This window comes from Dendrobates tinctorius, unplaced genomic scaffold, assembly GCF_039654945.1.
Source record: "Dendrobates tinctorius isolate UK_male_01 unplaced genomic scaffold, ASM3965494v1 ptg000171l, whole genome shotgun sequence".
Lineage (NCBI taxonomy): Eukaryota > Metazoa > Chordata > Amphibia > Anura > Dendrobatidae > Dendrobates > Dendrobates tinctorius.
In genome coordinates this window covers 5,750,558-5,778,554 of record NW_027361838.1, presented here as the reverse complement: position 1 = coordinate 5,778,554, position 27,997 = coordinate 5,750,558, and the positions used below count along the sequence as shown (strand labels likewise).

Below are 27,997 nucleotides of genomic sequence, written 5' to 3'. Positions count from 1 at the left end.
ATACACAATCTGTAGTATTAGCCCCCATTCATAGCATCTGCTGTAGCGCACACACAATCTGTAGTATTAGCCCCCATGCATAGTATCAGCTGTAACACACACACAATCTGTAGTATTAGCCCCCATGCATAGTATCTGCTGTAACGCACACACAATCTGTAGTATTAGCCCCCATGCATAGCATCTGCTGTAACGCACACACAATCTGTAGAATTAGCCCCCATGCATAGTATCTGCTGTAACGCACACACAATCTGTATTATTAGCCCCCATGCATAGCATCTGCTGTAACGCGCACACAATCTGTAGTATTAGCCCCCATGCATAGCATCTGCTGTAACGCACACACAATCTGTAGTATTAGCCCCCATGCATAGCATCTGCTGTAACGCACACACAATCTGTAGTATTAGCCCCCATGCATAGCATCTGCTGTAACGCACACACAATCTGTAGTATTAGCCCCCATGCATAGCATCTGCTGTAACGCACACACAATCTGTAGTATTAGCCCCCATGCATGGTATCTGCTGTAACGCACACACAATCTGTATTATTAGCCCCCAGCCATAGTATCTGCTGTAACGCACACACAATCTGTACTATTAGCCCCCATGCATAGTATCTACTGTAACGCACACACAATCTGTATTATTAGCCCCCATGCATAGTATCTGCTGTAACGCACACACAATGTTCTGAACTGTCCCAAAGACCACAAGAAAGGACTATGAACTTGGAGCCCTCAAATAGGAGTTTGAAAATAAAGTTTAATTTACACACCTCTATTTCTTGCTTATCATCTAGTTCAGGTGTATCTCTTCTGTGTTGTGCACAAACTATATATTTGAAGCATAATCAATTGCCTTTGAACAATTCTAAACCTGGAGTGACCCCAACTTTTATTTCCTTTACTACAGACCATGTGTCCTGTCTGCCTGGACCGGCTGAAAAATATGATCTTCATGTGTGGACACGGAACCTGTCAGCTCTGCGGTGATCGGATGAGTGAATGTCCCATTTGTCGGAAGGCCATTGAACGAAGAATCTTATTGTACTAGTCTCACAATTGCTTGTTTTGTAGTCTTTGCTTTCTGTACATATTTTTAGTACTCCTGTTTTATTAGTTCAAACTACATTCTCTGTTAACTGGTTTGCTACAAAAGTGTATGCTTGATCTTGCCACATTATAGTAGTATTTTCTTTGTACTGTGTATTATCTGCCAAGCACTTGTATTTTTCTGTGCCCGGTAATAATGGAAAGAATCAATAAATCACACTAGTGTAGTGTGGTTGATAAACCAGTGGCAGGAGCAATTATACATAATTATACTTTTTTTTTGTTGTTTTTGGGGCTGTCACTCGTGTGCACAAATAGGTTAGTGGACATTGCTCCACATGTGCCCGAGAATTGAAATGCTTAGTAGTAGGCCTGCTGGTAGTCCTTGGACTGGAGATTGTATTTACTGCATTAGAGCTTTAGTTTCTTTAAAAGAAGTAATAGAATTTCTTTTATTCATTTACAGATTCAGTATGTCATGTTAGGAGACAGAATGTCGCAAAGGCAGAACAAAGAAGCTAACTTGATGTCTTTTCTGATACTGAATAATGAATGTAGACCTTACAAGTGCCCAACACTACAATGCCCAATGTTCTTACCACCCTGACCATCCTTACACTACCAGTGTGTCTGCTGGATTCTGATCACTGGACGATTATTATGACCCTTTTTTTTTTCTTGCCCACCACTTGCTATTTTTCTTTTTTCATATACATGCTAGAATGGTAAATGATCGTTTAAGGTTTCCATAATCGGGAAGACAAGAAAGTTATACCAAGGAGATGTCCCTCCACGACTTGTTTATATTTATTTTTATATATGTATTTCATGTTTATTCCTTCAATCGCGCTCAGGATTTTAAAAGGCGATGTCATCCTTATGCAAAGAGCCAAGCATATCTCTAGTGGTGCCACATACTTTTGACTCTGAGCATTAGCTTTGCTACATACTGGTCATCAAAAGAAATCACTGGACTGTCGATTGTCTATGAAAATTTTCAAATCCTTTTAAAAATGATCATTTTTGTGTACGTATTGTATGTTCATGCATATTCATCTGTGTTTAGTGGTAGAGAGACCAACCTTGATGTGGGAAAGGAAGCCTTACTAAATTATTTGTTTTCAGTAATTAGGCTGAAAAGAAAACTTATTATAAATGCTTCAGCAACATTCTAGGTGTATACCTGGGCAAGCATTTGGATGGGCCTACAATTGTGTTTATGTCAAGGCATCAAGAAGCAGCACCGTGGGGCTCGTGTTACTAATTTAGAGTGATCTTCACTAGAATTTGAGACAATTCACCCCCTACATATTTAAAGTTGTGAAAGTAATTTGTTTTTAAAATTATCACCTGCACATACAGACACACCGGTCCTTAAAAGTATCACACTCCAAAGATTGCACACTGTACTTAAAGCAATGCAAGTGGAAAAAAATGGAAGTCCACTGCTTATAAAGAGGCTTGGCAATCTTGTGGAAGTCTGGCAGGGAAGCATGAGTCCTTTGTAGTTAATGGCCTCTGCCTTACAACTATGGAGTAGAAGCATCATTAGCCCCTGCCTTCTTTCCTATATCTTATTGATCTCATAGACTAAACCAGGTCTCAAGGGTTGTTATTTTTCCTTCTTCCCCCCCTTTGGCCAGCATAGAAAGCACATTCTCACACTTAGGCCTCACTATTTGCCGAAGTTCCCAGCACAATTAAATTTCTGCTCATTTTATCTGAGTTTATCTACCAAGAAATTGACGGACAGCATTGGGGTGTAATCATTACTGTCAAAACTGATCAGATCAGAACATTCTTTTAATATATACTTGTATTTCCTTAAATGACTATAAACCTATGCTTCTTCCATCCAAAAAAAATCTACTGAAATCAACACAAAATATCACCTTACAAAAAAAGACCATAAAAATACTTAATGTTTCTTTCTCCAATAATGGTAAGAGAATGATGGGTGGAAATGAAGAATGAATTGATAAATATGCATTGGGAATACTGTAAGGTTCTGCTTCAGTATTAATAACAGTACCTATACCTTTCTGCTTCGTGCCTTAATCTTACAGTATTACCCTCTAAATATGTAAGACTAGTAACACAATGACATTACATTTAGCTGGAATTTGTGATGCATAGTTTATAATTTTTTTCTTTTTTTTTTTTTTTCCCTTTAGTTTAGATATAACAAATCTGATTTGCTGAAGACTTGTCAACTCTCTTGACCTTGCATATATTTGTATACCCCTATAAATAAGTTCTAAAGCATTATTTCTTTTCACTTCTCATTGTGCTGTTCCTCTGTTATTCCTCCAATAAATGTATAAATACATTAAAGGGAATCTGTCAGCAGGTTTTGCTACCTCATCTGAGGCCAGCCCGATGTAGACAGAGACCCTGAATCCAGTGATTTTGATGAATCACTTAGTTTACTGGGTGCGGCAGTTCTCACACAGTGTTTTTAGATTTAGCAATGCAGCAGAGCTGAGAAAGCTTCCCCTGCTCACACCAGGCTCTGTCCATTGTCTATAGACAGTGAGCTGCTTATCACAAGAGGGGGTGGAGTCGGACGAGAGCCAGCACGTCACAGCATTGATAATCACCAGGTGATAAAACCTTTGTTTTAAGCAAACAGCACATAGCCTAATATCTGACACATCGTGGAATTTTGTATTTTAACCTCTACCTCATTCTGTTTTCAGGTTACATAGCAAAACCCTGCTGACTGATTCCCTTTAAATGCATGCCCCCTGTGTTACTATTTTAATAACTTTTTAATAGTGTTGCCCTACAGTCGGTTTGAACAGCACTGATTGGACAGTGTCAGAGTGCGCCCCCATCTGCTATCTTTAAGTTATCAATCTGTTTTATAAATTGCTAGGAAGAATAACTGAGAAACAGCACAACATTGTCTAAGGAAAAAATGATCCAGAATTACTTAATAAGGAATACAAATATTTACTATAGCAGACAAATCAGCAGAACTGACCTGTCCTCAAAGCTTCAACATAGCCTGAAACATTTCTAACTGAGTAATAGTTGCTTCTTCTCATTCAAGACTGTGGTTTAATACTGACCGGTCTCTAGGTTTCCATTATTTCCTATCAGAGCGCCTTTAAAAGCATTCTCTATTCAGCTGCTCATCTGATTTTTAGATTGCAGAGTATGTAAAAAATAGTTTAACTTTGTAGAAATTAGTTTTTTTGTATAGTTTATATCAGATTTGTGTGTATACGTTTCCCATGAAGGTAATAGTTTATAAGCTGTTTTTTTTGTTTTGTGGTCATCAGTTAATACCTCAGCATGTAGGAAAAAAAAGAATATGGTCTTTATAATTTTCCTTTGAGATCCATACAAAGCTTTGGCTTACAGAGATTATTCCTCAAAAACCTACCTGGCCATGTTTCTTAACCACCTGATGGCATGGCAGCAGAAGACCACACTTCCGTTTGAAGTCCCCTGAAAAATTCACATTACTTTTTCAGCAAATCTTGGTGAGAACTGCTTATAGTTGGACACCGAATTTAACATCTGTGGTCGGTAATGATTTTTTTTATTATCTGCTTATTGTTCTTTGTCAGATATTCAATGTAGACTGTTAAGCTTATGTATTCTGTGTTTCTGTTAAGACCTGAAAACATTTTCTACACTGCTGGAAAATTCATTGCTTGTTGTATTAAGGTATGGCTTACGCTTTAATAAACACTAATATTTTACACCTGGGGAAGGTGTGGCATCGAGTCTGAATGTTCGGGTTGAAATATATGTGTGTGAAAAGTATTTTGTCAGAAAAGAGATGATTTACTTCTGGATGGTAAGAGATAATTTATCAATAATAGAACTGATTGAAAGCAGAATAAAGTTATATAAATAGATGATTATATTCTCTGGAAACGAACAGTATTTATAATAATTGTATTTATATAGCGCCAACAGATTCTGCAGCACTTTACATTTAAGTGCGGGACATGTACAGATAAAAACAAAACAAAGTAACACAGTTCAACAGCTACAGGAGGAGTGAGGGGCCTGCTTGCAAGCTTACAATTTATAAGGAAATAAGAGGTGACACAATAGGTAAAAAGTTCCGGTCATATATGGTCCAACCATCGTTATAATAGGGTATTTCAAATAAGCTGCATGATCCGGTCATCAGCCAGTGTCCTCTGCCAAGTGCTACTGGGTGTATAGAGGTGTGCAGACAGATGAATAGGAAGAACCAGATTCATAGAAAGTTTAGAAAAATGGAACACAGAAGAGTTAGGTCAGTGAAGTGAGTTGATGGGCTTATCTAAAGAGATGGTTTTGAAGCACACTTAAAATTGTGAGGGCTAGGGATCAGTCATATTGTGCGGGGTAGTGCATTTTAGAAAACTAGTGCAGCACAAGAGAAGTCCTGCAAGGTTTGAATTAGGGAGGATAAAAAAAATTGATCAATTATTTGAGCCATCCTGCCATGCCAAGGCATTCTCATATGGGGCAGTCCTACTCTACGTTTTTTATATTCACTGTGCCATTATGGCCTCCTAAATGTATTAAAAGCAAGACCATATTGAATGCAAACTGTACCTGAAGTGTTTCTGAATCACTCCCATAGAGCCACAAAAGGCGAGCGCAGATAAAGGTTGACCAGATCCGGACATAGACATTTCAGGTTTAACCTCCACACTGCCTGAACAGCACCACAGATGAAGGGTGATACAGACCCATACACAGGTGCACAATCAAACAGAGCCTGGGGCAGGGCAGGGCTGCTGTGTGTGTGTGCAGAACAGCCTAGATCAATCACAATGAACACAAAGAACGGCAAACAACCCAGCGCGCACGGCAAGAGTGATGGTCAGCCACAAACCAATATCAAATAAAAAAAGGGGAGAAATATTTTATTTTGAAATAGTTAGAAATCAATATGTGCATATGCACTTTATGTATTGCGTTCTGACCACAAGCAGCGCTGGGTTCTCCCCTTTTTTTTTTTTATTTTTTAGCGAATGGGCAACCAGTGTATTGACTAGTGTAAGGTGGAGGCATCTGCAGTGGCTGGACAGAAATATGACCCTGGATGCTGCGTTCTGTATGGATTGGAGAGGAGAAAGTTTGTTTAGAGTGAGATGAATCAGTAGATCATTGCAGTAGTCAAGATGAGAATAAATAAATGCCACCGTAAACATTTTTTTTGCAGTTCCAAAGGTGAGAAAAGGTTTGATTTGGGAGATTTTTAATCTCCTCACGATATTTTACATACCTGAACGTCATTGGTTGGAAAGGGGTTCCCAATCGATGTGTAGGTACGTTGTTGCGATTGTACATGGAACAAGAGCTGTCACAGTACACATCTGAGATAGCTGTGTCCGGAAGAACCTTATCTATAAAACTTACATCGGTTTCATCATACCGCCCTCCAAAAAAGTGTAATGAAACGCGATCAAAAAGTTGAATGTAAATAATAGCAATATAGCTAATGTCTACTTGTCACCCAAAAACAAGCTGTTCAGTTAGCGGAGAAATAAAAAATCTCTTAAGTCACAGAATAAAGAGATGCAAAATTAATTCTGTCTTCTCTAAAACTTTTTGTGTAAGGCTACATTCACACATTGCGGTTTTTTTCGCGTTTTCGTGGCGGTTTTAAACGCGCGATTTTGCCGTGAGAACGCAAAAAATAAGCATCCCATGCAATCTTATGGGATTCCGCAATGCTGTGCTAATGCTGCGCTAATGCTGCGTTTTTTTCCACGGCGGAATCGCTTCGCGGTAAAAAACACAGTATGCTCATTAATTTAGCGGAATCACTGCGATCCCGCACCCATAGGATTGCATTGTTCCGCTTACTTCCCGCATGGGGCTGTGCCCACCATGCGAAAAGTAAGCCGAACATTTGCGGATGGTACCCACGGTTCGGAGGAGAGGAGACTGTCCTCCGGGTTTTGGGTACCATATCCCTGTAAAAAATAGAATTTAAAATAAAAAAATATTCTTATTCTCACCTTCCGGCGTCCCGCGCAGCCTTCCCGTCTCTCTCCACACTCCTGGTCCCAGTAATCCTTTGCGAAAATGACCGCGATGACATCGAGATCTCACGGGAGCGCGACGTCTTGCGGTCATTTGCGATGACGTCGCGGGAGCGCAACATCTCGCGGTCATTCGCAATCCCGCGACGTCTCGCGGTCATTCATGCAAAGGATTACTGGGACCGGGATCGTGGAGAGAGGCTGGAAGGCTGCGCGGGACGCTGGAAGGTAAGAATAACAATATTTTTTTAAGTTATTTTTTACATTTTATCTTTTTCTACTGAGGCTGCCTATGCAGTAAAAAGTTGGTCACACTAGTCAAACACTATGTTTGACGAATGTGATCAACCTGTCAATCAGTTCTCCAAGCGATGCTCCAGATCGCTTGGAAAACGCTAGCATTCTGCAAGCTAATTACGCTTGCAAATCGCTAGTTTTTCCGCGGGAATTTAAAATGCGATTTTCCCGCGGAATGGAATTCCGGAATTCTTGCGGTAAATTCCGCGAGAGTTCCGCTACGTATGCACATAGCCTAAAAGCGGCAAAACGCAATAAAAATGATTATAAATGTGGTATCACTGTAGTCATACTGAGCCAAAGAATAACGTTGCCTTATCATTTTTACCACACTTTGAATGGCATAAAAAAAGTTCCTGAATTGCTCCTTTTTGTTCATTCTGCCTCACAAAAATCGGAATAGAAAGCGATCATAAAATGTGATGTGCCAAAAATACCAACAAAAACATCAACTCAAAAAACAAGCCCCCACATGACACTGTCGGCAGAAATCTAGTAAAATTATAGATCTCAAAATATGGCAATGCAAGAAAAAAAAACATTTTAAATGTGTGACAATAGCCAAACCTAAAAAAATAAATCTGGTATCGCTGTAATCGCACCAGCCGGAAGAATAATTGTCTAATCACTTATACCGCTCGTGCGGAAAACATAAATAGAACAAATTCTTGACCTGCTGTTGATTTTGTTAATTCTGCCTCCCAAAGATCACAGTAAAGGCCCCTTTACATTTAGCGATGCACCAGCGATCCCGACAACGATACGACCCGGTCAGGATCGCTGGTGCATCGCTAAATGATCGCTAGTGAGCTGCCACACAGGCAGATCTCACAGCGATACAGCGGTTGTTACTTACCTTTGAGACGCGACGATCCTGACGTCCTCCCGTCCGCGTCCACGTGTCGCTCGTCGGCGCCAGCAGGAAGCGCCCGACGAGAAATGGTGCTGCGCAATCAACGACAGACAGCGGGGGAGCCGGTCGGAGGTAAGTATCATACATAGCGATATCACTGCTGCGTCACCAGATTGGTGATGCTTTAGCGATATTGCTAGCGATATCGCTATGTGTAAAACCCCCTTAAGGCTTGGTGCACACTTATCCTGTCCAGGGTTTCTGTGTAAATCTCTGAAATACGTCATTCAGACAGAACCCCCCGGTAGAAGATTCCTTATAATGAGGTAGATGAAGACACTGGGTGCAGTTTGGCCTATGATCCAGTGGTATCCATCTATTTAAGCAATCATAAGAGGCCAGATGGAGTCCAGATTAACTCTGCTGCTTCATTATAGTGAATGGATCCCTGGGAGTTTTAGATGGAAACCCCAATCTAATTAATTGCTCGTTATAGAGCACAGGATAAATGATCCAAAATGTTATATAAAATGTTCCCAATAAAAGTCCCCACTTAAGTCGTCATCTGTTAACGGAAATATATGGGGCTTCCATGTTACTGGTAACACAAAGGCCATGTGTCCTCTCCCCCCAAAATAAATCCAGTAAATTCTGCACTCTCAAATCCAAAGCCCCCCTCCCTTCAGAGCCATAGTGTGCCTAAATTTCATTTAGCTTCCACATATTTGGCATTTCTGTAGCGATGAGAGCCCGCTTAATTTATGGGTGCATGCACGAGCTGGGCACAATGTATGGGTACAGTGTACTGGGTACTACAAGGGCAGATTTTGCAATTTTCACAGCATCCACTTGTTTCTGGAAAATGCCCATGGAGTCAAAATCATCACTACACCTGTAGATATATTCCCAGAGGGGTATAGTTTCCAAAATGGGGTCAGAGGAGGGAGGATTCTGCTGGCACTTAGGGGCCGTATATGTGGAGTTTGCAAACTATTCTACAACAATTTGTTCTCCAAGAGTCAAATAGCACCCAATCCCTCCCAGGTCTCATCATATGGCTCAGCAGTACTGTACAGCCTCATATAGAGTATTCGCAAATTCAGCAGCAATTGGGTGACAAATTTTAGTGCCATTTTTACCAGGTTCCCTATGTGAAAATGTAAACTGTGGCTAAAACAAAAATTTTTCTGAAAAAAAGGTTAATTTTTCCATAGACTCCATAGAATGTTTATACAATTGTGAATCGCCTGAAGGTTAAAAATGCTCACTACACCCCTAGATGAATTCCTCAGGAGGTGCAGTTTCCAAAATGAGGTCACTTTGGGGGTTTCTGCTGTTTTAGCATGTCAGGAGCTCTTCAAATGTGACATGGCATCCGCAATTTTAGAACCAAAATTGTGTTCCACAATTGAATTGGCGCTCCTTCCCTTTCGAGCCCTCCTGTGTGCCCAAACAGTAGTTTGCCCACAACATACTGGGTTATCTGTGTACTCCGTAGAAATTACAAAACAAATTGCACAGTACAGTTTCACTTGTTGCCCTTATGAAAATGAAAAAATTTGGACTAAAACATTTTTCCCAAATTTTACCCCAGCGCTGCAAGGCTGCGTTACTAACCACTGAGCCACCATGTTTGTTTGTGTACAAAGTGGTTGCAAAAGAAAAAAGATCTCCATCTATCTTTGATCTTAATCACAAATCAAACTCACCCACCAAAGTATATGGGTCCATGAAAAACTCAGAAAATCCCATTGTAGTGTTTTTCAGTTTTTTTTTAATAATAGATATAGAATATTAGAGTTGGAAGGGACCTCTGTTGTGAACTCTCTCAATTTGACTTCTGAGTCGGGGCTCCCTCTGGTGGTTACTGTGGGTAGTGGAGCTGGCCGAAGTCTGCCACCTGATGACGATGATTGGAGATCAGGGGTTACTGACTGGAGTATTTAAGTGAGCAGACTTCCTTCAGTGGCTGCTGGTGATTAGTTTGTTCCTGTGCATTCTGAGGTCTGCTGTCTCTTGCCTGATCCTGCATTTTTCAGTTAAGTTGTTCATTTGCTAATCCTTTGCATATTATCTGGTTTTGCCTCATTTTCTTTGCTGTGAGGGTTCAGCGTGCTTCCTGCTGGGGCAGTGCTGGACCCCGCTCCATATGTTACAGCTTGTGTCAGTTTGTTCAGTCCCTTGTTATATTAGTCTATTTTGCTTTGCTTCCAGTTTACACCAGAATGCTGATATAGTGGGGGAGAGTTCGTGAGACCTCAGTGTTTTTTTGTACATAAGACGTGTTGAATCTTTAAGGGTTTTTGTGTGATTGCAGACAGTGTCTTTCCTTTCCTGTCCTATCTAGTCAGTTTGGGCCCCATCATTTGCTCAGTCTATTTTCTGCCTGCGTTTGTGTCTCATCTTGTCTCTCCGACAATATATGTTTGGGGGCTATCTATTCCTTTGGGGTTCTACACCGGGGCAGTTTAGACTTCACCTTTCTTGCTTTAGGCTTAGCTCTCCGGCTGTGATGAGGCGTCTAGGGCATCGTAGGTATGCCCCGCGGCTACTGCTAGTTGTGTTGTTAGGATTAGGGGTCTGCAATCCGCTAAGTTACCAACCTTTCTGGTTTCCTGGTGGCCTAGCCTATTCCTGCCGTCCTCCTCGGTGACCAGTTCATAACAGACCTCCAAGGTCATCATGTCCAACATCCCTGCTCAATGTTGGATTCACTAAACCATCTCGGGTCTGTCCAGCCTCTGTTTGAAGACTTCTATGAAAGAGCTCGCCGCCTCTCGTGGCAGTCTATTCCACTTATTGATCACTCTCACTGTCAAGAATTTTTTTCTAATATCTATTCTGTCTTCTCCTTTTCAGTTTCATCCCATTGCTTCTCGTGTTTCCATGTACAAATCAGAATAAGGATGATCACTCTACAAATCTGACATCCATACAGATATTTGTAGACAGAGTGTACATTAATGAAAAAAATGAACATCTTTGAATTTGACAAATGGCTGCAATGAAACAGGGTGAAAAATTGAAAGGGGTCTGAATACTCTCTGAATACACTTTAAGGCTCGTTTTATCATTTGCTGGGGTTTTTTTGTCTTAGTTGTAATTTTTAGCAACAAATTATCAAAATGGCTCATGTAGATTGATGAAATTTGTGCAAAAATTTCTGGCGTTGTAAAAAAAATATATAAAGCAAACAGGTGTACAGATGTTTTGAATAGTAAAGTAATTGTGTGTATGTATTTGTGGATACATACAGTTAGGTCCATATATATTTGGACAGAGACAACATTTTTCTAATTTTGGTTCTAGACATTACCACAATGAATTTTAAACAAAACAATTCAGATGCAGTTGAAATTCAGACTTTCAGCTTTCAATTGAGGGTATCCACATTAAAATTGGATGAAGGGTTTAGGAGTTTCAGCTCCTTAACATGTGCCACCCTGTTTTTAAACAGACCAAAAGTAATTGGACAGATTAAATAATTGTAAATAAAATGTTCATTTCTAGTACTTGGTTGAAAACCCTTTGTTGGCAATGACTGCCTGAAGTCTTGAATTCATGGACATCACAAGACGCTGTTTCCTCCTTTTTGATGCTCTGCTAGGCCTTAACTGCGGTGGCTTTCAGTTGCTGTTTGTTTGTGGGCCATTCTGTCTGAAGTTTAGTCTTTAACAAGTGAAATACATGCTCAATTGGGTTGAGATCAGGTGACTGACTTGGCCATTCAAGATTATTCCACTTCTTTGTTTTAATAAACTCCTGGGTTGCTTTGGCTTTATGTTTTGGGTCATTGTCCATCTGTAGTATGAAACGATGACCAATCAATTTGGCTGCATTTGGCTGGATCTGAGCACACAGTATGGCTCTGAATACCTCAGAATTCATTCGGCTGCTTCTGTCCTGTGTCACATCATCAATAAACACTAGTGACCCAGTGCCACTGGCAGCCATGCATGCCCTAGCCATCACACTGCCTCTGCCGTGTTTTACAGATGATGTGGTATGCTTTGGATCATGAGCTGTACCACGCCTTCTCCATGCTTTTCTCTTTCCATCATCCTGGTAGAGGTTGATCTTGGTTTCATCTGTCCAAAGAATGTTCTTCCAGAACTGTGCTAGCTTTTTTTAAATGTTTTTTTGGCAAAGTCCAGTCTAGCCTTTTGATTCTTGATGCTTATGAGTGGCTTGCACCGTGCAGTGAACCCTCTGTATTTACTTTCATGCAGTCTTCTCTTTATGGTAGATTTGGATATTGATACGCCTACGTCCTCGAGAGTGTTGTTCACTTGGTTGGCTGTTGTGAAAGGGTTTCTCTTCACCATGGAGATTATTCTGCGATCATCCACCACTGTTGTCTTCCGTGGGCGCCCAGGTCTTTTTGCATTGATGAGTTCTCTAGTGCTTTCTTTCTCAGGATGTACCAAACTGTAGATTTTGCCACTCCTAATGTTGTAGCAATTTGTCGGATGGGTTTTTTCTGTTTTTGCAGCTTAAGGATGGCTTGTTTCACCTGCATGGAGAGCTCCTTTGATCGCATGTTTCCTTCACAGCAAAACCTTCCAAATGCAAGAACCACACCTCAAATCAACTCCAGGCCTTTTATCTGCTTAATTGAGAATGACAGAATGACATAATGAAGGGACTGCGCACACCTGTCCATGAAATAGCCTTGGAGTCAATTGTCCAATTACTTTTGGTCCCTTTAAAAACAGGGTGGCACATGTTAAGTAGCTGAAACTCCTAAACCCTTCATCCGATTTTAATGTGGATACCCTCAAATGAAAGCTGAAAGTCTGAACTTCAACTGCATCTGAATTGTGTTGTTTAAAATTCGCTGTGGTAATGCCTAGTACCAAAATTAGAAAAATGTTGTCTCTGTCCAAATATTTATGGACCTAACTGTATGTTGTTCTTACTGGGATTTGAACCTAGGACCCTGCCACTGCAAGGGCAAGGTACAATATGACAGGGAAGTGGCTCCAAACGCTTGGAAAAGTAATCACAGATCTTGAATTAACCCCTTTGTGTATTAACTATATTAAAAGCACTTAGGAGCTGATTCATCCAGCACTTTTTGCCAAAATTTTGGCATAATACTGTCGGAAGTTTTGCAAAATGTTGATAGTTTTGGCATTCTTGCGCTAGTCCCTGCCAATTGCACCAACTTTTTGTGAAGTGGATGGCGCTTGGATGGGGTGTAGCTAACCACACCTGATAATTTTAATCATATTTTGTGCCACAAAAGTTCCATAAATTGTGACAGAAATGTATGCCAGTTCCTGCCTAGCATATATTTCAGGTGATTATGCACAATACTTGAAAAATTTGTTGAATTCATTAAAGATAAAATGCGACATTTCCTGGGAACAAAAAATGGAAATTTTTCACTAAATGATATTTAAAACGTCTCTTTAATTAACTATTAAGATTGGTAATGACCACACTATATGGAAACCATAAAATTAAAGTAGACTTCCAAATTATCCGGCAATCCTTGGACTGGCAGCATGTGCCTCTGACCTGCATAGAAACACATGCTGTCACGCTCCGATCAGGAGACCAGATAGCCAATCCAAGGATTGCGATGCAATCTTCAGTGAGTAAAACTGCTGGCTGACTGAATCACTGATACCGGCGCAGAGGGGTGAATGGGATTAAGGGCGGAGAAAGAGGTGAATATTCATTTTGTATTTACATACTCTTAACTAGCTGGCACGCAACTATAAGTTTTCTGGGGCGTACAACAACATTACAGGATAGCGTACAGCAATAAACATTACATATCCTGAATGGACTGCCACAGACCCATTTCAGGACACTATTAGCATGGTATTTTTTAATGTATACTTGTATATTACATATGGACCAAACTTATTTGCACTGTACCTCCTTTTCAATGCGCAACCAATACATATTTGCAAAACAGCATAGATCTATAATGATTGCGCCCGAGCTTAAGTGTAAATATTCTAGGCTGGCTCACTGTTTTAACCAAGTAAATAGCAAATATATAGAGGATTAAGGTGGTGAGCCTGCAGTGTTCATCACCACAGTAAATTATGAAATGATGAGGACTGAATTAAAACATATATGCTCTTCCCCACCCTGAAGAGTTTTGCCCCAAACTGGTATTATCAAGAGGTTAATGGGATATAGTGTGGAATGCCGTCATCTGCTGCCAATTATAACTTTGGAAACACCAAAAGTCGCAAAATTCTTACGCATCCACTCTTTGTACAAAAATGTATTTTACGACAGTTTTCTCTGAGAGCTTGCAAATATTACTGTACTTGTGCTCAAGACAAGAGACTTGTGCTCAATTCAATAAGACTGCCATTTTAAATGCACATCTTAGGCTATGTGCACACGTTTGGAATTGCCGCTGAAATTTCAGCGGCAATTCCGCAACTCCCTGCCGCGGGAAATACGCATGCGGAATTGGCATGCGTATTCCCGCTAAACACTAGCATTTTGCAAATGTAATTAGCTTGCAGAATGCTAGCATTTTCCAAGCGATCTGTAGGCATCGCTCGGAACGGGAGTTGCCGGGAGCATCGCGAGGATCGGGAAGGCTGCGGGAGCTGCCGGAAGGTGAGAATATCACAATTTTTTATTTTAATTCTTTTTTTTAATAGGGATATATGGTACCCATGGCCTGGAGGAGAGTCTCCTCTCCTCCAGACCCTGGGTACCGTCCGCACATGATCAGCTTACTTTGCGGATGGTGGGCATAGCCACATGCTGAAAGTAAGCTGATCAATGCAGTCCTATGTGTGCGGAATCGCCGCTATTCCGCACAAAAAATGACCATGCAATTCTGCCACGGAAAAATACGCAGCATTAGCACAGTATTGTAGAATGCCATTGAATTTAATGGGTTGCGGTGTGTAAGCATTTTTGCAGCGTTATCGCGGCGAAAAAACTGCAAAAACGCTTACAATCCGCAACGTGTGCACATAGCCTCAATTAAGAGACTGCTGGAGAAAGAATGAATTAATTGCATCTTTCAACTGTCATGCACTATTGCCAGAAATCCTCAGTTGCTGTGGGGACCAAAAATGTGAAGAAATATTTTTTCCTATGTAGACGTCAGGGTCTTACAGTGCCTAAAAAAGTGTTTGTTTAATTTACTCATTTATATAGTGCCATTAATTCTACAGCACTTTACAGACATTATTGGCACTGTGCCTGATGGGGCGCACAATCTAAGTTCCCTATCAGTATGTCTTTGGAGTGTGGGAGGAAACCGGAGTACCCGGAGGAAACCCACTCAAACATGAGAACATACAAGCTCCTTGCAGATGTCCTCCCTGAGATTTGATCTAAGGACCCCAGCGCTGCAAGACTGCAGTGCTAATCACTGAGCCACCGTGCGTTCATACTTTTCCACATTTTTTTCACATTAAACGTGCAAACTTAAAGGTTTTATTTGTTTTTTTTCTGATATACCAACACAAAGTAGAAAGTATTTGAGAACTGTAAAGGAAATGATACCTGTTTTTCTAAATATCTAAAAAATATAAATCTGACAATTGTGACCTGCATGTGTATTCCATACCCCCTTAGTAAATACTTTGTAGGACTACCTTTTGTTGCAATTACTCTAGCAAGTCTTGGAGTAGGTCTCTACCAGCTTTGCACATCTAGAGGTTCAAATTTTTGCCATTCTTTGCAAACTACCTCTAGTGTAGTGAGATTAGATGGAGGCATGTGTGAACAGCAATTTTCAATTCTTGCTCAATGGGATTCTGGTATGGACTTTGAGCAATTTAAACACATGGGTATGCTTTGATGTAACCATTACACTTTAGCTCTGGCAGTATGTTTACGGTCGTTGACCTGCTGGAAAGTGAACCTATGTGCCAGTCTCAAGTCGTTTGCAACTTCTAACAGGTTTTCCTTCAGGATTGTCCTGTATTTTGTAGATTTGCAGTTGTGCCATACTCCTTCCATTTTTGGATGATGGATTGAACAGTGCTCTATGAAATTTTCAGAGCTTGGGCTATTTTTTTTATAAACTATGTCTGCTTTATTCTTTTCCACAACTTTATCCCTGACCTGTCTGGTGAGTTCCTTGGTTTTCAAGATCCTGTTTGATCTCAAATGTTCTTAAATAAACCTCCAAGGCCTTCACAGTACAGCTATGGTTATACTGAGAATCAATTATATACACGTGGAGTCAATTTACTTATTCTGTGACTTCTAAAGAAACTGGTCACTCAGGATTTTTTTTTTAGGGGTATTAGACTACACTGGGCTGAATACAAATGCACTTCACAATTTTTAGATTTAATTTTTTTTTAAATAGTAAGCAATGTATCATTTCCTTTACAAATGCTTGCTACTTTGTGTTTGTATATTACATAAAATCCCCCAAAATTTAAGTTTGTGGGTGTAACATGAAAAAAATGTTGAAAAGGTCATGGGTTATGAATACTTTTCAAAGACACTATGAAGTTTATATGACACCTGATATTTCATCCTCCAGACCTATGTAAAACATATCCACAAATAGTGCTACATCAAATATTTAATTTGTAAAGGTCCCCATCTAACTATAATGTTTTACTTTGTCCCCCCCCCCCAAAAAAAAAAAATCCACCATTTCATCACGCAGCAAATCAACACCATAAAAAAATGACTTTCTACCTCTAAAGTCACCTCAAAAAGTCAGTGTTCCTCAAAAAGTTAAAAAAAGAGACTGGGAAGAAAAGGAGGCAGATACAGAAAATTTTAAGGGATGAGTAGCAAATATGGGGCAGATGAAAATGCATCGACCAAATTAGTAGACAAAGATTTTCAGTTTCTTTTCTTATTAATCTGATTAAGAGGAATTATCCTTCTTAAACAAAGGTTTATGTTTTGCTGAAACCAAAAAGCTAAAGAATTTGATCTGTTGTTTTAGAATCGTATTTAGAATCGTAGAGTTGGAGGGGACCTCCTGGGCCATCTGGTCCAACCCCCTGCTCAAAGCAGGATTCACTAAATCATCCCAGACAGATGTCAGTCCAGCCTCTGTTTGAAGACTACTATTGAAGGAGAACTCGCCACCTCTCGTGGCAGCCTGTTCCACTCATTGATCACTCTAACTGTCAAAAAGTTTTTTCTAATATCTAATCTGTGTCTCCTCCCATTCAGTTTCATTCCATTGCTTCTAGTCTTTCCTGGTGCAAATGAGAATAAAGATGATCCTTCTACAATGTGACAGCCCTTGAGATATTTGTAGACAGCTATTAAGTCTCCTCTCAGTCTTCTCTTTTGCAAACAAAACATTCCCAAATCCTGCAACCTTTCCTCATAAGACAGGGTTTGCAGACCGGTCACCATTCTGGTCGCTCTTTTCTGAACTTGCTCCAGTTTGTTGATGTCTTTTTTAAAATGTGGCACCGAGAACAGGACACAGTATTCCAGATGAGGTCTGACCAAAGAGGAGTAGAGGGCAATATTGACTTCACGTGATCTAGACTGTATGCTTCTGTTAATAAATCCTAGAATTGCATTTGCCTTTTTTGCTGCTGCATGACACTGTTGACTCATATTCAGTCTGTGATCTATTAGTATACCCAAGTCTTTTTCACATGTGCTGTTGCTTAGCCCTTTTCCTCCCATTCTGTATATACTTTTTTTCATTTTTATTGCCCAGATGTAGTACTTTGCATTTTTCCCTGTTAAAAACCATTCTGTTAGTTGCTGCCCACTTCTCCAGTTTAAATCTTTTTGAATCCTCTCTCTCTCTTCTCTAGTATTAGCTATCCCTCCTAGCTTTGTGTCATCAGCAAATTTAATCAGTTTACCCTCAATTCCTTCATCTAAATCATTGATAAAGATGTTGAACAATACAGGGCCCAGGACAGAGCCCTGTGGTACCCCACTTGAGACATTCTTCCAACTGGATGTGCAGCCATTTACGACCACTCTTTGGGTCCGATCACTTAGCCAGTTTTGAATCCACCTAACAGTTGCCTTGTCCATTCCATACTTAGTCATTTTTTCAATAAGGATTGTGTGAGATACTTTGTCAAATGCTTTGCTGAAGTCAGGTTATACTATACAGCATTTCCCTGATCCACCCAATCAATGATTCTGTCATAGAAGGAAATTAAGTTAGTCTGATATGACTTATTAGTTACAAACCCATGCTGACTCTGTTTAATCACTTCATTCTTATCCAGGTACTTACAATACATGTTGTTTAATTTGTTCAAAGGTTTTTCCTGGTATAGAAGTCAGACTCACGGGCCTATAGTTGGATGGGTCCACCATCTTCACCTTTTTGAAGATTTGAACATTTGCTCTTCTCCAGTCTTCTGGGACTTCTCCTGTTCTCCAAGAATTTTCAAAGATTATGGAGAGTTGTTCAAAAATTTCCTCTGCTATCTCCTTCAGTACTCTGGGGTGTAATTCATCTGGACCTGGAGACTTGAATTCATTTAGGTTAGCTAAGTGTTTCCTCACTATCATTCTGTTTATAGATATCCTGGATTCTTCTATTCCCTTAATAGGACAGTGAAGAACAGTTGATGTTACATTTCCTTTCTGAGAGAAAGCAGATGCAAAATAGTAATTTAAAAGTTTGGCCTTCTCTACATCCTGTCTTACCATTTCATCATTTTCATCCTGTTAAACAATATTTGGAAATGTAACGTTAAGGTATTTTCAGATTAAACTAAACAAAAAAATGGGAAAGTGTAAAAATAAATCAATCAGAAAATGAAAATATGTTGTTACATGAAAATAATTTTGTAAACCAAGTTGTAGCTGCTAAATCTGATTTTTAGCCATAGCACCATAAGGGTTACTTTTTGCAAACATTTTATAATTTAGTTTCCAATACCTTTTATAAAATTCCTGCAAATAAAAATGAAAAAGTCTGAGAATAATCTCAGCAAAAAAGGAAACCATAGTTTTAAAAGCTCTTTCAATTAGCATAAGACATCACCAGAGAGGAGACATATCACCCTCGCATTGAACATACAAGTTAAATTGTGGGTGGTAAGAAAGAAACTACGGTAATTAAAACAAGGTAAATTATACAGTAAACACTTCAATCTCCATTGAAGTAGGGGCCTCCTGCGGTGACCAAATAATTACAGCAGGGAGACTTGCTGGGAAGAGGACAACTCTGAGATCTGTTTACTCAGAGATGGGGAAGTACCTTCCCCAGGGATAGAGCTTCTTCTGATCAAAGAATCTTCTTAAACTTTTTGTCTCTGGGGTCCAGATATGACTATTGAGGTTTGCATTGATCTGATATTTATGGGAGATAGATTTTTGGCATTGCAGCGAAGATAAGGCCATTCTAACCCATCCAACTGTAATATTGGCCCAATGGATGGTGCTATCCAGGTCATGTTTCATCTCTATAAAAAGGTAAAATAGCGATAAGAATACATGACAACAATATCAATTGCCTGGGAGGACACACAGGGGTGAATATATCCTGTAAGTTGAGGATCTCATGGAATTCTGAAGCACCTAGCATACCACACACCCAGCCACAATGTGAGCTCATCAAGGGGAGGTATATGGGCATGACCTTGAGTTAGTGAAAATGAAAGTTTTGGTCTTTGTTCATTCGAGAAGATGTAGTTCACTGTGAGAGTATTCCATTTTCCCAATCAGAGTGCTTCCCTCCATAAAGATAATAGCCATTCATGGATCATCAGATTTAGTAATTCTTTTGTTAATCCTTTTTATGTTATGTAATTGTATATATCGTATTGTTTTGTTCCCATTTTGTATCATCTTGTATATTTTTGCATATACTGAGAATTATTTAAAGAGTTAAACACAAAAGCACATCCCATAGAGAATCACATAAAAATACCAAGGGCCATAACTGGAAGAATACATTTAAACCATAATAAAGGGCATAAAGAAAGCTCAAACACAAATTAAGTGGTTAAAACATGATACCATAAAACCCAAGTGCTGCTATTACGCTGCAGGGACACCATCATATACTACACAAGCCATGTACTTATAACATGAATCAGTGTGATATATAGCCTGATTGGAAATAAGTGACTATTGCAGTATAGAAAAATATTCAGAATTGAGAGTCCTCAGTGGCTGATACCTTTTAATGGCTAACTGAAAAGATGGTAACAAATTGCAAGCTTTCGAGACTACTCAGGTCTCAGTCTTTAAAGCTTGCAATGTGTTACCATCTTTTCAGTTAGCCATTAAAAGGTATCAGCCACTGAGGACTCTCAATTCTGAATATTTTTCTGTCTACCTGCTATAAAGGTTATAACCTGAAGTATCCTATACTGGTGTAATGCATAATGGTGTCCCTCTTGCAATTTAATGGCAGCACTTGGTTTTATGGTATCATTTTTTTTAACCAGTTAATTTAAATAAAGATTTATATGTGATTTAATATACTCTTGGTGTTTGGGCTTTCTTTATGCCCTTAATTATGGTTTAAAAGTATTTAAAGTGCAATGATTTGCCTGATAGTCAAAAGGATTTTTCGATTGTTAGTAAAAATAAAAGACTCATTCAATGTGTCCAAATTTAGAGGAGCATTTACTCATAAGATATCTGGGACCGCAATAGGGATGCAAGTCGCACTGAGTTATCCAGATTTGTTTATGGGGGTATTTGAGTCGCTCCACATCACAAGTCTCCAAATTGGCAATAATATATATTTAAAAATAAATCATATATATAATGTTTGTATTTGACAAGGGAATACTTTGGAGGCAAAAGATTTTGTTGAAAATCTAAAAAGAAATGGTGCATCCTATTCCCCCTTTACACATAAGAATACTGTCATGTTTCTGGATCTTGAAATTTCTACTAAAATCTCATCGTACACATTTAAAACATGTTTTCTAACAGTTTATTAGATTAAATAGTTAGGTCCAGAAATATTTGGACAGTGACACAAGTTTTGGAATTTTAGCTGTTTACCAAAACTCATTTAAGCTACAGTTATATAAATTATAAGGGCTGAAAGTGCAGAATTTCAGCTTTAATTTGAGGATTTTCACATCCTAATTGGAGGGAGGGTTTAGGTATTACAGCTCTTTAATATTTAGCTGGCTATTTTTAAAGTGACCAAAAGTATTTGGACAGATATCTCCAAAGCTCAGTTAAGCAGGTGAAGGTCTCTGGAGCTGATTCCAGGTGTGGCATCTGCAGTTGGAAGCTGTTGTGAACTGATGACATGTGCTCAAAGGAGCTCTCAGTATAAACAGACAATTAGGTTGAAAAAAAGAAATCCATCGGAGAGATAGTAGAAATATTAGGAGTGGTCAAATCAACAGTTTTAGTATATTCTGCAAGAAAGAGTGCATTGGTTAGCTTGGGAACTGAAAAAGGCCTGGACACCTGAAGGGGATTGAAGGAAGATGCCTTTTAATGTCACCCACTTTTAAGAAGTCCTAATGTAAATATCTTGAAATAATGTACAGATGTAATTCTATGGTACTGCTACACCACTAAGGTGTATTGTCATTGTTTGTAATATTGGTACTGCTACATCTCGTGTATTACTATTTACTGTATTTTGTGTGTATTAAATAGGGACAGTGTACTACCCCGGGTCGGCCACTAGATGGGCATGTTTATGTTCATAGCTCGTAGATAGTGTAGCTAGTGCAAACACAGTAAGCATAGGGCTAATGTAGGAGGAGCTGCTATGGGATAAGTGAGTGTAAGATATAGGAACAGGTGAGAAGGGTGAGCACACCCGAAGTGTCCACAAGGGCTCTAGTCCCAGGACAACATAGCACCGACGTAACGTTCAGAAAGTAAAGAGAGAGCACGGACACAGACAGATGGGTGCTGGAAAGAGCGGGAGCACCAAAGAAGAACGGTTCTACAGCTGGGACTGGAGAAGAGAATTTCGGGGTCCAAAAGTCAAGCAGGGCGCAAAATATTCTCAATGTGGCAGATCTTAAATAAGGCTGAAGCTTGTAAGTCCAGGATGAAACGGATGAGCGGGATCCCCTATGTCTTGAGGTCCTACAGAAGTGAAGCTGCGGTACCGCCTAGGGCGCTACAACCCCATGATGTGCGTGAGGACAAAGAATTGAGGAAAGGGAAAGTGCAGGAGAAATGCTGTGTGGACTGTAATGCTACTGTTGTGCCCGGGACCGTTGAAGAGAAAAGTAAAGTCATTTGTTTGGCTTCTGAACCTGTTTCTGTGTCCATTCTTTCCACCCTATGCACCGAAACTGAGCGTAATGGAGCTGTGCAGCACCGCACTGGAACCTCTGACGGTGGCCCAGAACCACAAACAGGTATATTGACAAAAGCTGACAATTTTTCTGTGGGAGGAGGCCAGGACACCAAGGCCCTGGTGTCCTCGGCCACGACTACTCTCCTGGCCGAATCCTACACACCCACAGAAGACAATAGTGATAGATGATCACAGAATCTTCTCCAGGATGAAGAAAACCTCTTCACAACATCCACCCAAGTGAAGAACACTTTCCATAAAGTTAGTGTTCCAGATAAATAGAAGACTTCATAAGAATAAATACAGAGGAAAGCAAATACTACAAGGTGCAAACCATTAATCAAACTTAAGAATAGAAAGGCCAGATTAGACTTTTAAAGAAGTAAGCCCAATTCTGGAAAAGCATACTTAGACAGATGAAATTAAGATGAACCTGTACCAGAAAGAAGGGAAAAAGAAAGTACGGAGAAGACTTGGATCCGAAGCACACCACATCCTCTGAAAAAGTGCTGACAGTGTGATGGCATGGGCATGCATGGTCTCCAATGGCACTGGATCACTAGTTTTATTGATCTGACATCACACCAAGCTGCTTGCCTATTGCAGATTCAGTCTTCCCAGCCTGGTGCAGGGCTACAATTTTGTTTCCGGTGTCCTTCAGCAGCATTTTGGTCTTCACCATAGTGGAGTTTGGAGTGTGACTGTTTGAGGTTGTGGACAGGCGTCTTTCATACTGATAACAAGTTCAAACAAGTGCCATTACTACAGGTAATGAGTGGAGGGCAGAGGAGTCTCTTAAAGAAGTTACAGGTCTTGCATGTTTTTATTTGACCAAATACTCATTTTCCACCATAATTTGAAAAATAAATCTTGCCAAATCAGACAAGATGATTTTCAGGATTTATTTTCTCATTTTGACTCTTAGTTGTGGTCTACCTATGATGTCAATTACAGGCCTATATCATTTTTTTTTTTAAAGTGGGAGAACTTGCACAATTGGTGGCTGACTAAATACTTTTTCTCCCCACTGGACCTATAATGACTGTTTACCCCTTTAGATATAATATGTTGTTGACTAATTTAAAAAAACTTCACACTTTGAAAACTTTCTTACTTTACAGCTTTTGTTTTACACCTGCCTAAAACTGTTGCCCAGTACAATGAGTTATGATTTTCCAAAGTGTACACAAAAAGTGTTGCCTGCCCATCATTTATGGATAAGCGATCATGAAAAAAACTAAAATGTTAGGCTGGATAAGAGTATTTATAGTAATATTTCTTTCAGCCACAAGATGGCAACATCCACTGTATTCATTTACTGCACCCTTGCAAACCTACAAAATTGCTAAAACTCCTGGTACACTGCAATCTGTGCCCTATTCTGCTCCCCTGTGATGTTACTGCATTAACAGTCTCTAATCTTTTATTATCCTACAAAGCACCTTCATAGTCTACAGCGCCTTACAGACCTCATCATCGCTGTCCCTACTGAGGCTAAGGGTATGTTTCTACGGTCCATTATGGCAGCGCTTTGGACAGCGTTTAGAAAACTTTTGAATTTTTTTTTACCACGTAGATATGGAGAATCATAATGGCAGGTTAGTTTTAGCATTTAGTGAACCCAACAAAAAAGCCAAACAAAAAACAAGTGTAAGATTGCACTTTTTTTGCAATTTCACCGCACTTGGAATTTTTTTCCTGTTTTCTAGTACACGACATGGTAAAACCAATGGTGTTGTTCAAAAGTACAACTTGTCCCGCAAAAAAACAAGCCCTCACATGGCCATATTAACAGAAAAATAAGTTATGGCTCTGGAAAGAAGTGGAGCGAAAAACAAAATTGCAAAACCGAAAAAAGCTCTGGTCATTAAGGAAATAAAAGATAAGGGAATACAAGTTGTCCTTCATGTCACAGGCCTTTGGGTATTTACACTCTTGATCTAAAAAATGTACACAGACTTTGTTGTGGACCTACAACATAATCTGCAAGTATTGTGTGCTAATTTGTTGCAGATTTCAAAATACTCATTTAAAACTATGAAATCCACAGTGAAAATCCACAAAAATAACAGAGAAAATGCCGATTCAATATCTGATTTGGCAAGCAATGCCCCTTTCCATGACGACAAACTCATTGGACGGCTACATCGATGGATGTATAAGATATCCCGTCATTGGCTGAGACTCCAATTATAATTGACATGCCTGGGACTTAAAAATCTTCAGTGCAGGTCAATTCTACACTGCAGTATAGGCAGCATGTGGGTAAGGTTTTTGAAATCTCATTCACTTTACAGTTATTGTAAATTCACAACTGACTTTCTGTCCCCAAATCCGTAATGAACATCAACAGCAAATCTACATCTGAACACTTTCTTAGCCAGATTGTTGCAAAGGAAAAACCAATACAGATAAGGTCAATAACCTTTGGGTTGAAGTTATTGTACAAGTGCTGGATGATAAAAATACAAAAATGTCTGTTGAGGTGTCAATTTTGTTGTCTTTTCCTAAAAGAATTGTTGTAATTACGGCAAAATGTTAGCAATGCCACCATGATTCTATTACTTTCACAGAAAACAGCCCTATGTCTGCACTTTGTGGCTTCCTTCTACACTACAGTATACTACACTATAGCCATACCTCAACCATCCTGGATCTAGCAGGACAGTCCTAAATTTGGGGAACTGTCCCAGTAAAAGTAGGAATGGGTTGGCTCACCAACTTGTATCCACACGTATGACATATAAGAAAAAAAGATTGTTCCACCTCCAGAGAAAAATTCAAAAAGACTTTATTTAATAAATGCTAAAACAGCATGGCATTAGGCTTGTGGCAACAAGCACATGACAAAAAGCAACATTTTTCAAACTTAATAGTGATCGTTATCTGATTGAGGTTGAAACGCGTCACTTTTTCTCTTCTGCTTATTGCTACAAGCCTAGTGACAAGCTGTTTTATCATCTATTAAGTAAAGTATTTTTTATACTGTAATTAAACTGGAACAAATTTTTTCTGAACTGTCCCGGTAAGTCAGAGGTTTTTCCCGACTTCAACTGCATTTGTGTCTCTAGGACATAGATACAGTTGTGGTGAGGCGGTCAGTTTCCCGTTTCACCACTGTTCCTTTGGGGTAGAAACTGAAGGATCTTCTAGGAGCTTTTTCACTTGATATTCCAAAGTAACATGACTGGGCAGTAGAAACTAACTCAACAGCAGTGGAGCCTGGGTGTGACAGGACACTGTCACAAGGGTATCATGTCCCCTGGAAGACCTGGTCATGCTGGTTAATGAATCCCAGGTCTTCTTGAGAGATGGAGTGATTTGTGTACAGTATGTGTGTGCCCTTTTTCTATTTCAGTCTCATTCAAAGTTGGTAGGTATGACTGACGATAGCAATACACACTAATGACATAGCACTTAAAGGGAACCATTCACAAATTTTGACTTTATAAACTGTACAATACAGAACATAATAGCAGGAATGTGGGCAAACATTCCTCTAATTTTTTTTCTCCACTCCATTGTGGAGATACTGGGCACCAAAATTACCCAATATGTTCATTTCCTTATTGTTCAACTTGGGTTTTATTTCTTTCAACTTTGTTGGCATGTACTTTCAGTCCACCATGACACTGTCCAATCATAAAAAGGCAGCATCATAGAGACCAAAAAGTAGATTCCCACAATTTTGACATTTTTTAAATTAAATGCCCATAGAGGAGATTAGAATTGTGCCAGTGAAATACGTACCTGTCCTCGGTCCTTAGCTCCTCCTGCAATGCTCCTCACTCTTCCTGCTGCTCCAACACAATGATGTTGCTGTTTGCCTTTTCTCTTGGTGCTTAACTAACAAGCGCTTTGTCAGCATGGTCAAGTGAGCTTAGTGACGGGAGAGAGGCGTTGTCACATAGTCAATGGCTGCCTCCTAACACTTCTTGTTAGTAAAGGAGAGGAGACAGACAGCAGCAGTAGTGTTGAAGAAGCAGGAAGAGTGAGCAGTTTCATGGAAGCAGCTGAGGACTGAGGATAGGTAAGTATCTTCATGCTGGCACACTTCTGACCTTCTCTATTGGTGTTTTATGTCGGTCAGAAATGTGGACATCTACTTTTTTTTGTCCCTATGAAGCTGCTTTTCTATGATTGGACAGTGGATTAATGGGACACGTCCACAGAATTGAATGAAATGAACCGCCCACTTGAATGGTAAGAAAACTAATACATTAGGTGAAGGTAATTTCAGTGCCCCGCTCAATGGAGTGAAAAGTAAAAAAAGAAACAAGTACAGTTTCTAAAGTAAAAATCTGTGAAACTACCAAGATCATAATGAAACAAAATAAACATCATATAGTCCCTTAAAGGGCTTTGCTGATAACATAGATGAAAAAAAGTTTTCTTTATTAGCAATTGTGACACCCACCGACCCCCACTGCTCTCCGTACTTTTAAAACATCTCTGACTCAAGGCTTGGAACAGAAAGATGTTATCAGCAGATCCTGTGAGCCCTACAAACGGTGGAGCCTTTGGATGAGAGATGGTTTTTCAGTACATCCCACAGATGCTGGTCTATGTTGGGATCTGTGGAATTTGGAAGCCATTTTTGCAGTGTGACCAGACACATTGTTCTGCTAAATGACAACTGCAAATATGGAATACCATTAACTTACAGTGATGTACTTTCTTTGAGCCAACCTGTTTCCATCTCTTCAACTTGATGTAAAAGGAAAAGCTCTGATCCTCACATGCCCATTGTAGGCTTTTGGCAGTGGACAGGATTTGTCTTTGACATTCTGACCATTGCACAGCTACACAGCCCATCTGTTGTGACATGTTTCTATCTTAGGCCTCTTTCACACATCAGGTTTTCGCCGTCAGGCGCGATCCGGCGCTTTTGACAGAAACCGGATCCGGCAAAATGCAATGCCGGATCCGGTTTCCCCCCCATTGACTTGCATTTGCGCCGGATCGCGCCGGATGGCCATGCGTTTCATCCGGTTTTCGCCGGATCCGGCAATGTGTCGCGATCCGGCGTCTGGAAAAAACGGCTACTGTAACGTTTTTTGTCTCCGGCGAAAAAGCCGGACACGCCGGATCCGGCACGTCCGGCTTTTTCACACAATGAAAGCCTATGAGCGCCGCAATGCGCCTGATCCGGCGAAAGCCGGATCCGGTGGCCGGATCCGGTTTTTTGGTCTGAGCATGCTCAGTAGCTCTGCCCACAAGACATATATAAAAGCAAGACAGTGGGACCCACAGCCACACCCAACATGCCACCCAAGAAAGCAACCAAGCGCAGCAGGAGAAGGCAGGAGACCACTGCAGCACCATCAGCACCACCACCACCCCAAATGGAGCAGCAAATGGAACATGCTGAGGAGGGGAGGCCAGCAGCAGATGAGAGACGGTAATTATCAAATCCCCCATTCCTCCAAACTAGGGCTATTGAATATCAAGATATTCATTGGCCCTTTGTTTCTCTTTATTCAACAGCCGCCCAAGAGATGCAGCAGCAGCAGAAATGGCATCACTGGCAGCAGCAACAGCAGCAGCAATACCCACAGCCATGGAGTCTGGCCATCAACAGGACAGCA

At 40.1% G+C, this 27,997-nt stretch overlaps 1 protein-coding gene across 2 annotated transcripts in view; it reads left to right on the top strand.

The window, feature by feature from the left end:
- MIB1 (MIB E3 ubiquitin protein ligase 1) overlaps window positions 1-4,780 on the top strand; it is a 211,074-nt gene extending 206,294 nt beyond the window's left edge. The window contains exons 21-22 of one of the 2 annotated variants that reach the window (XM_073550850.1): window positions 921-1,054; window positions 1,527-4,780. In XM_073550850.1, coding sequence (XP_073406951.1) covers window positions 921-1,054; window positions 1,527-1,545 — 153 coding nt within the window. In that variant the 3' untranslated portion in view covers window positions 1,546-4,780. Of the gene's footprint in view, window positions 1-920; window positions 1,062-1,526 lie in introns of those variants that run through there. The other variant, XM_073550851.1, reaches the window with a different exon arrangement.
- Window positions 4,781-27,997: the final 23,217 nt, after the last annotated feature.